Below are 10,699 nucleotides of genomic sequence, written 5' to 3'. Positions count from 1 at the left end.
GCTGGCGGGCCCCGGAACCCTACCCGGTCAAGACCCACGCCCGACCCGACGACCGGCCGCCTGCAGTTCGCAAAACCCTACCCGGTTTCGCGAACCGCGCCGGCTCTGCTCGACCCGACGCGAGGTCGCTGGCTTCTCCATCCATCTGCGGCACGGGTGGAGGGACTGGGGATGTCACCGGACAGCGGCGCGACGCCTGACGATGGCGGCGACGTGGCGGACGGCGGTGCGGCATTCTACGGCGACGTAGCAGGTCTCCTCGGTCAGGGGTTAGGGTTTCGCGGAGGGGACAATGGCGATGACGACGACAGACAGGGGAGGCGGCCAGGGTTTCGAGCAACGGCGACGATGCATCAGGGCGGTGGCGGCGTCTGCATTTTTTGTTTGCAGCAACGGCACGATAAGGCGGTGAACGGTGGCGGCGACAGGGGGCTGTAGGTGCAGGTGACGACGGCGGGGTAGCGACAGCAGCTCCTCAGCTTTGGATCTGGTGCGGCTTGGGCGAATCGGTCGCGGCAACGGCGTTGGAACGGTGGCGGAGCAGCAGCAGCGTCGGCGAAGGCGAGGCTTCGGCTCCCCAGATCTGGTCCTCCGGAACCTACTCAATCCGGCTTCGACCTTCTACGGCCTCGGCTTCTTCCACTCCGGATCTCTCCCCCTTGGGTTCGCTTGCCGCCGGCCTCCCCCGAAGTCTCTCGGAGGGAGGTCGGTTTGAGCTCACGACCCGATTTCCGCCTTGCTCGCTCTTTGAGCTTCCCGAAGTCTCTCGGGAACCCCTCTGAGCTTGCTGGCTTTTTGTGTGTCCTTCGACGGAGGTGGTGCCCCGCTATTTATAGGCGAGGAGGTCCGGTCGACGGAGGGGCTCGGCCGCCGGTCTTTGGCTTACCGACCGGACGCCCGCGGCTGAACCGGCGTCCCATCCTCGCTCCTCCAACAAGGCGTGCTTGGCATTGAAGGAAGCCCATGATGGCGCTTGAGATCTGTCTCTTCCGGCCGACGTCGGCCTACACTCCTCTGCCGTAGGTCGTCCTTCGCGCGTTGGTGTCCTCTGTGCGCGTGAGCTGCGAGGCGTAGGCGAAGATGGAAGAAGGAAGAAGAAGAAGAAGAAGAAGAAGAAGAAGAAGAAGAAGAAGAAGAGAAGGGGCCGGGCCGGATTTGGGAAAAAGAGGGATGGGCCCTAAGGGCTTGCGTGGAAAAGAAAAGGAGGGAGGTCAAGGCGCGAAGGCCCACCCAATGGGCTGCTTTTTTTTTTTTTCTTGTTTTTGTTGTTTTTACTATTTTTTGTTGTTTTTATTATTTATTATTATCCGAAGGAAAAACAAAAATTAAAAGAGGCTAAGGCCTAATTTAAAAACCTAATCAAAATTTAGGTGTCAACAGCGAAGATGATCCCTCGTTCGGAAGCTTTGTCGTAGGAATGACATCAGAGAGACCACCTCAACTTTTCACTTGGAATGGATTGAGCCCTTACTGGAGAAGTGGACAGTGGGATAACACCAGGTTCATCGGAATACCCGCCATGGACAGCACATACTTTGATGTCCGAATACCCACCATGGATAACACATATTTTGATGCCCGGCAAAATATTGTCCGGGGACCATCATATTATACCAGCAATAATCACAACAACTCCTTCTTTGGATATACTTTCATCTCTTCTGAAGGAACTTTAAAGGGGGTTTTGTGGGCCAATAGTGGCTGGTTAACATACTGGAAGGCACCGGCACCAACTAACCCCTGTGAAATTTATGGAAAATGTGGGCCCTTTGGAGTTTGCAACAACATTAGTTCACCTATTTGCAGATGCTTAGAAGGTTTCAAACCAATATCAGATGAAGAATGGAACAGAGGAAACTGGACCAGAGGATGCCTTAGGGAATTGGAATTGAATTGTCAGAAATCTGCCAGCACAGCTGCTTCAACGACTGTCAAAAAAGATAGGTTCTGGAAAATAACACAGATGAAGTTACCTGATTCCGCTGATTATTCTTTGATAAATGATGCAGAAAGATGTCAAAGTTGGTGCCTCGAAAACTGCACATGCTTGGCCTATTCTTTTGTGAATGCTATAGGATGTATGACTTGGAGTAAAGACCTCCTAGATACCCTGCAACTCTCCACAGGTGGAAAAGATCTGCGGACACAAGTGCGGGTGCGGATGCGGGTGTGGTTGCAGATACAGGTTGAAATGGTTGAATTAACATGCATTTGGTTCTGCACTGCCTGTGGCTCATATTAAATATTTTTCCATGTTCAGGTGTACCTACACGGACAAAACTTATCATCAGTCTCAGTACTATATCTGGAATCATCTTATTTGGAGCTAGTATTTCAGTCTGTTGTCTTTCAAAGTGGAGAGGTAATAAAAGATGTACAATTTGTTGCTTTTTAAGGGTGATTTTGCGCTAACCGCAATATATGAATCTTGAATTATTGGTAAAACGTGGCTTCAGAAGCTAAGTAGTTACTATTATAGAAACACTTATGCACTTCCGATGTTCTCATGCTTATCTTGAGTTGATTTCATTCCATCCGTAAAATCCAGGAAAGCTTAGGAAAATGACAATCCCAAGGCTCTTTAGGTCAGTGGCTGCAGCCATCAGATCAGAAAAACTACTAAGGGAAACTGCAAGGAAAGAGCAAATGAAGGAAGATGATGCATCGAAAGTGGTGGTTTATGATTTTGATAGCATACGCCTAGCAACAGACAACTTCGACGCAAAAAACAAACTCGGGCAGGAGGGTTTGGCCCAGTTTATAAGGTAAGAGAAAAGCCTTCTCAAGGGGAATAAAGAGATCATGCAAGATATCATAGTGCCGTTCGTTTTGAAACAGGGAAAACTGAGCGATGGTAAGGAGATAGCAGCAAAGAGACTTTCGAGCAGCTCAGGCCAAGGCATAGCAGAGTTCAAGAATGAGATCCTTCTAATATCTAAACTTCAACACCAAAATCTGGTGAGACTCCTCGGTTGCTGCACCGAAAAGAAGAAAAGATTCTAGTGTATGAGTACTTGCCGAACAAGAGCTTGGACGCCTTCCTTTTGGTTTGTCTCGCTCTTTGAAGAATTTATTTCTGCTTTCAACAAAATTCAGTACTGAAACTTAGTTGCTTTTCTATTTGCTACCTTGTTTAGATTCAGAAAAGAAGGCGAAACTTAGTTGGGCCGTACGATTCCGCATTATCGAGGGGGTTGCGAGAGGGCTGCTCTACCTCCATCGAGATTTGAAAGTGAGCAACATTCTCTTGGATGAAAAGATGAATCCAAAGATTTCTGATTTTGGGTTGGCGTGGATGTTTGAAAGCAGTCAAGTTTTGGTCAATACTCACAAAGTTGTGGGGACACCGTAAGCTTTCTATCATCACTCTTAGGAGTACTTATTTCATGAGGCAATATATCACCTTGAAAGCAGATTAGCAGTATAATGAGCTCACCTTTCCCTTCTTACACGTTCCCCTTTGTTGCTTTCCTATTACCGAGAAAACTCTTCCATGTACATCCAATGGTTCCAATATGTGAGTTCGCTTCGAGGTAATTATAGACCAGCGCTGTAGTCATGAGATATACAGTACTCATTGAGTTAGAAGTTTATCATTCTCTAATCTTCTCACCTCTCACGTCATCGTTCTTTAAGTCTATGATTTTTTGTTGAACTGTACTTCAGAAAACTTCCACTTATATTATTTAGTCTACAGCGGCTACATGTCTCCCGAGTATGCTATGGGTGGGGCATTTTCGAGAAATCCGATGTTTATAGCTTTGGAGTACTTGCTATTGGAGATTATCGGCAGCAAGAAGAACACAAGTTTAGATTACCCTAGGCAGCATCTCAATCTCCTTGCTTATGTAAGTGCAAGATCTAACTTCAAACTATTATGCCTCCATTTCAGTTTTCAACCATGGGTAGTCCTTGAAATATCTAACAATCGACCAATTGCTACAAGCTTGGCACTTGTGGTGTGAAGGGAGAGGTTTGGACCTGATGGATGCAGCCATTGCTAACGCATTTTCAGCGTTAGAAGTAATGAGATGCATTCAGGTAGGGCTTCTCTGTATGCAAGACCACGCCACAGATAGACCCAACATGTCAGCCGTAGTTCTAATGCTGAATGGAGAGTCCGAACTTTCACAACCAAAGCAGCCGGCATATACATTTCAAAGGCTGCTGGCTCAGCAAGTCCAATCACAAGAAGGAAGCATCCGGTCCATGAATACCATCACTATTACTACGAGTTGAAGGAAGATAAAATTCTCAAATGCATTTTCACTATCAATTCATCTTTTCAAGGATTCAATGTTCACCAAATTAAACGGCTTGAATATGCAATGTTTTGTGGCACTTTTATGTGTATATATGTGTCGCGACCTCTTTTTTTCTGGCGCCCGCAATCGGGTACGAGCACCTAAGGAGGCTAATGGCTCGGCTGAATTTATTAAGCCCGGACTCTCCCAAGTCCACCAATTCACGACTTAATGGTTCAAGTTTTTAACCTGTAAATCAATTTTTAAAATGGAGTTGCCACTAATCGATTTGGGGTGGGTTGATTAGAAACCCAAGTGAAGTATCGGGAGAAATACTCACTGCGCAACAAGAGAAATTAGGATCGGGGACTTGATTACACTAGTTAATCACTAATGCCCTTTCGGTACCTAATCTTGTTTAAACCCTAAGGTTTTTTGGATGTTCGGGGGGATTTTCCATGCGTTTTTTTGGGAGGAAAAGCATTTTTGAGTCTTTTTCTCATTTTTGGACATAAAAGGGATTTTTTGGATTTTTTGGTTTTTTTTTTTTGGAAAAATACAAGTCTTTTTGGCTTTTTCTGAATTTTTTTGGCTTTTTCATGAATTTTTGGCATTTTTGGATTTTGGCATTTTTTTGGATTTTTGGCATTTTGGAAAATAAAATATTTTTTAATATTTTTCAAAATATTTTCGAAAATAAATTATTTTTGATTTTTCTCGATTTTTTTGAAAATAAAACATTTTTCAACATTTTTACATATTTTTCGATTTTCTGGAAATTAAAACATTTTTGATTTTTAAAAAATAAACCATTTATTTATTATTTATTAGAATATTATTTCATATTAAAATAATAAAACAAAATAAAACCAAGCCGGGTCGGATCTGCGGGTTGGGTCCGACCCGAGCCAGCCAAACGCAAACGGGCCCGCTACGCTAGCCGGACTTTTTTTTTTTAACAAAACGACGCCGTGGCCGGGCGTTTAGGGATGCCCGGCCCGGCCCGGCCCGACAACCCGGCTCCCCATGAAACCCTACCCGGGTCCGACCCGACCTCGCGACCCGGCTTCCCGCCTCCTCGAAATCTTGCGAAACCCTACCCGGTTCGAGACCCAGATCCGATTCGACGGCCGGAAAATCGCAAACCCTAGGGTTTGCGAATCCGCGCGCCCGAAGGGGGAACCGGGTGTTCAGCGGCTAAGGCGACTACGGCGGCGACGACAAAGGCGACAACGGCGACGGCGGCGATGGCTAGGTCAACGGAAAACGGCCACGATGAACGACGACGCTTTTTACCTTCTCTCGAACGGGGACGGCGACGGCAGGAGGGCGGTTCGCGACGGTGAAGAAACGGCGAGCGACGACGGCGATGGCGAGACCTGGGTTCGGTCAAATCTGGCCGGAACACTCTCTCTCTCCCTCGGGTTCGCTCATCAAGCTCCCGAAGTCTCTCGGGGACCCCTCGAGCTCACCACACCACGGCCGGCCTGCACTCGAGCTCCCCGAAGTCTCTCAGGGGACCCCGAGCTCCGGTGGCCTCTCTCTCTCTCTCTCTCTCTCTCGGGTCTCCTCTTCGTCGGGGATGGAGGGCCTATTTATAGGTCGAGGGGTGGCCGGTCGACGGAGCTCGATCGTCGGTTGCCACGGCCTTCGCCGGCCGAACCGGCGTCCCATCCAACGCCAGCTGCCCTCTGCTCCACGTGCGTTGTTGTTCATTCCGCTTGCTCCGGCGTGTGTGCTGCAACGACGCGAGGAAGAAGAAGACCTGGCTGGGCCGGGCTGAGGCGGAAATGGGCCGAGGGCCCATGCGGAGGCTGCTTCTTTTTTTTTTTTGTTATTTGTTTATTTATTATCCGAAAAAGATAAGATAAAATAAAATAAACTAAACTAAAATAAAATAAAACTAACTAATTAAAAGGAATTTTAGGCGTCAACAATATGATGTAAACATAGAGATCGTGAGGAAAACTGAATTGCTAGCTCTCTAGTAGGATAGTTTATGCTGGCAAGGTTGCACAAAAGTTCACAATATTTGTATGCATGGGGATTTCTACCCCTTCGGCATATAGAAGTGTTCAGTTGTGCTGTTGAAGCTAGTTTCAATTGCATTTTTCCTATAAAAACATATTTGGCCATAAAATTGCTCAGATTTCACTTTGGTGCCCTTAGTCTAGTAATCAACTATATAATATCATATCTACTATTTATATTAAAATATATATCGAATTTGAGTCAATTTGAAAAAATTTAAAAATTCCGAATTGGATTTATTACGAGCGTTCGTAATCGAGCAAATCAGAATTCGGTAACGTCCTTTGACGAGTTGGGGTTGGCCAAGGAAAGATAATTGAAAAGGAGTTAAAAAGAGAAGGAAATAAAATCCAAGCGGTGGAAATCATGATTCAAAATTGGAAAAGTCCAAGTTGGACTTCGTTGACCGAATCCAAATTGGATTCTGATTCCTTCTCCAAGTCGGCGTGGACTTCGACCTTGACCGACCAATACAGGGACTTCCTTCAGGCGGTGGATATGTATATTTCAAAAGGATTATTGACTTAAGAGTGGCTTGGTCGAGAAAAGAAACGATTACAAACGCAAGCCGCCGTTGTTGATCTTGAAGAGCGTTTATTCAAGCGGGTGCTTGGCGTTGGTTTTATTCATGAATTACATCCAAGAACATACAAGTGTTCAATTCAATTAAATCTTTGTGAGGTCAAGATGTGCATGTAATTTTATCATGAGGTTGAAAGATTGTTTAGTGATAAATTGTGGGGCTAATCGATGCATGCATTATTAGGTGTAATTAGGATTTGAGAAACATTGAGAGTTTTTTTTTTTTTGGTAAGAAGAAACATTGAGAGTTTTTTAATGATTCGAGTACGTAATTTCCATTATACGCTTGATTTATAGTAAAATTCGTTGCTACTCCCCCCGTGGACGCATGTCACTATGACTAAACAATATAAATCTAGTATTCGATTTATTTTCTTGTTATTTCTATTTTATTATTCAATCGCTCGTTTTCCACAATAATTTACATATAGTTCTGTAGACTACATGATACACAACAAGTTATTGCGTAGACTTAATCTAATAAATTATATCAATCATATATTAAGAAATAGTAAGAATAACGAGTCCCGCATAACAAATAGAAATTCTTACCACATACCAATAGTAGAACGAGTCTATACTCCGATACTTTTCTACGATATTATTAATAATGCACCATGACAAATATATTTTGCTATATGTCAATTCCCAATTGATTAGCTTAATACTATGATTCTAGTAGGCACGACCATGCTTGCATTTGTTGTAATAATTTTTCTAATGTGGGCTACGTCAATTAAAATTGTAATTCAGTGTTTTGCAGGATTGATCTATTAAGGTGAGATTTAAAGATTCTTAATGAGTCTAATATTCGGTTGGCTAATATGGGCTGAATAAAGCCCAGCCTGTGATGAGAGGACTTGTTACTTAGAACTCTACAAATAATGTTCAAATAATTATAATGTACAAATAACCTTACGTAAGGAGCGTATACAGAATGCTAAAACTAAGAAACAGTCTCGTTGAGTCAATGATACAAAGGACAATAAATGAGAAGTACTTGATATTTGGATTGGCAATATACCTTATTAAAAAGAAAATACATTCCAAATTAGGTGTGCAAATCTTTTTTCCTCTGTTATTGCGCTCTAAATTTTAGGGAATAAGAATAGCAAGAGCATTATAATTTTCGTACAACACTCACTTGAGTACCATAACTTTTTTTCACTCACTTAAATACAACATTGGAGTAAAATTGATAATTTGAATTTCACTTCTAGCAAATCATCCTACGTAATTTTTTTTTATTAATTTCCATTCCAATGTGGATTTTTTAATTTTGGAATTTTTTATTAATTGTCCACATCAGCATTAACAATGTCATATAGAACTACCGTCGTCCATATCATGGCAAAGTGCCAATGGCACTTAAGTAATCAGTTTTTCAAATCTATGGCACTCAAGTGAGCGACACAAAAGTTATGACACTTATAGTGTACTTATCCAAAAACTACTTGTACTTGTGCATTGAAGGAGTGGTTATTTAAATATTTAGGAAAATTATCAATTTAGTCTGTTACCTATAGTACAGATATTAATTCAATTTTAATTTTCCAATTTTGTCAATATAGTTCTACACATTTGCACAATATTTAAATATAGTCTTTCCTACTAATTGTCATCACAAATTGTGATGTGAAAATCACAAATTGCCCATGCCATAATGCCACTTAAGATGGTCGGCAATAATTAGACACCACATTAACGATTTTTCGGTGGCAATTGGCAAGAAATACTACATTGACATATGGCCCAAAAGTTTAGGATTATATTGACAAAACTGAAAAGTATGACTAATTAAGTGGAATAATTAGTTATTGACAAGAAAATTATGACAATTGTAATTACATTATTTTGGTAAATACATATTTTTGTCAATCCTAAATGCATTAGAATTTCCAAGAAAGAGAAGAAAAAAAGGTATGAAATAAATTACAATCTGGACCTGTAAAAGATATTGTGGTCAATTTAAAGTAAAATGGGACATCGAAAGTCAAAAAATGGGTGGAAAAAGTTTATGCGTTTATCATTTTCCACATGAATGCTCATTTAAATGCTAAACCCAACCTACTTATTTATATTTGAGTTGATGCGATTAAAATAAGGAGAGGAGTGTATGATGGATTTCTAGAGTCATGGGCTGTATAGTGGTTGGGAAAAAGGAGAGGCGAAGAAGGTAATTTATAATTAATACTACTTATATGTTAATACATGATAATTGTTTTGATGATATTTTAATTTTGATCGTTGTTGAAAATTAAATTTAATATATTTTGGACTTTATATGCAATGGGCCTTAATCATGAGAAGGACCTAATTTTATATATATGGGGCCACCTTCTATTAATATGTTTTAGAAAAATTAATTAATGCAAGTCAATTGCAAGTCAATTGTTCATAGTGATAACGACATTGACTCTTTTCATTAATAAATAAAATGCTAGAACAAGGACAACAAGAGTGCTATTACTTTTGTATGGAGCCGACTTAAGTACCATCACGATTTTTTTCGCTCACTTAAGTACCACATCAAAGTAAAATCAATTATTTGAGTGTCATTCCTAGCAAATCATCCTATGTGGATTTTATTTTTTTATTGATTTTCCATTTTGATGTGGATTTTTTTATTCTTGAATTTTTTATTAATTTTCCACGTCAATACTATCACTTAGGATAACTAGCATCCACGTTAGATTTTCTAGTGAGGCGGTTTGCTAATGACACTTAATTAATCAATTCGTATGAAAGTTATGATACTCGTAATATACTTACCCTAGATTCTAGCTATGCAGACCTCACATGCAGTTTTGAAGGCTTACATTTGCAGCCATTGGATTACAACCATCTGAATACCGGTAACAATGAAACAATAGCAATCCAACGGGTATAAATATTAGGGGTATGATAGCCTAACCCCATAATTTAGATCGTTTGCACTAATACAGTCCTTTTTGCTTCTTGTCTTGTAATTATTTACCTGTTTTGGCGGTCTGGGTTAGGTTCCATTTAATGCACGTAATAAATTTTCCGAATAGTTCCCACGACCAAAATATATAGGACAGCAGACCATGGCTCTTCCTTCTTCTTCCTCTAATTCCATGCCTGCGCAGCAAGAAGACCAAGGGATTCATCAACGTAGAAATGAGTTCTTGCTTCACCATCTCCCTCTCTCTCCTCTTCTTCTTCATAAATTTTGTAGGTACTGAATCAGCACCTACGTTTCTACGGCATTACTGCCCAAATGCCACACTCTTCACTCCCAACTCCATCTACCAATCCAACCTCAACACCCTCCTCTCTTCTCTCTCCTCTGCCGCCACCGACACCGCTGACGACTTTGCCAATGCTGTCGTCGGCCAAAACCCTCCCGACCAGGTCTACGGGCTCTTCCTCTGCCGCGGTGACGTCGACTCCGCCACGTGCAGCAACTGCGTGGCCACTGGAAAACAGGATATCCTCCAAAGATGCCCCAACCGGCGAGTCTCCGTGATCTGGTATGATGAGTGTATGTTGAGGTACTCCGATGGCTCCATCCACTCAGTCATGGAACAAATGCCTTCTATCACGATGTACCACACCAGGAAAATCACCAATCCAACCCAGTTCATGCAAGTCCTGAGAGAGACCGTGGACGACATCACTGCGAGGGCTTCAGTCGGCAAGTCGGGAAGAAACTTGCCGTTGCGGAGGCAAGCTTTACGAGTTTGCAGAAGCTGTACACGCTCGCACAGTGCACACCGGACTTGACGGTGTTGGAGTGCAACACGTGCCTCCGGGCAACAATCGCGGGTCTTCCACGGGGAAGCAAGGTGGGAGGTTGTTCACTCCGAGCTGCAGCATGA

At 42.5% G+C, this 10,699-nt stretch overlaps 3 protein-coding genes across 3 annotated transcripts; all 3 read left to right on the top strand.

The window, feature by feature from the left end:
• The first annotated feature begins 1,417 nt into the window (after positions 1-1,417).
• LOC120294019 (G-type lectin S-receptor-like serine/threonine-protein kinase At1g61370) lies at positions 1,418-2,190 on the top strand. The gene is made up of 2 exons (XM_039313883.1): positions 1,418-2,025; positions 2,127-2,190. The coding sequence occupies exons 1-2, from the start codon at positions 1,418-1,420 to the stop codon at positions 2,188-2,190; spliced, it is 672 nt and encodes a 223-aa protein (XP_039169817.1).
• LOC120293429 lies at positions 2,169-2,978 on the top strand. Its single transcript, XM_039312696.1, has 3 exons — positions 2,169-2,362; positions 2,549-2,765; positions 2,839-2,978. The coding sequence occupies exons 1-3, from the start codon at positions 2,206-2,208 to the stop codon at positions 2,846-2,848; spliced, it is 384 nt and encodes a 127-aa protein (XP_039168630.1). The 5' UTR covers positions 2,169-2,205; the 3' UTR covers positions 2,849-2,978.
• Positions 2,979-9,998: 7,020 nt separating this feature from the next.
• LOC120294018 (cysteine-rich receptor-like protein kinase 25) lies at positions 9,999-10,699 on the top strand. The gene is made up of 2 exons (XM_039313882.1): positions 9,999-10,351; positions 10,399-10,699. Exons 1-2 carry the CDS (start codon positions 9,999-10,001, stop codon positions 10,697-10,699), a joined length of 654 nt encoding a protein of 217 aa, XP_039169816.1.

This window comes from Eucalyptus grandis, chromosome 5, assembly GCF_016545825.1.
Source record: "Eucalyptus grandis isolate ANBG69807.140 chromosome 5, ASM1654582v1, whole genome shotgun sequence".
NCBI classification, from domain to species: Eukaryota; Viridiplantae; Streptophyta; class Magnoliopsida; order Myrtales; family Myrtaceae; genus Eucalyptus; species Eucalyptus grandis.
The sequence above is the reverse complement of the archived record's forward strand: the minus strand, read 5'-3'. Positions and strand labels throughout refer to the sequence as shown.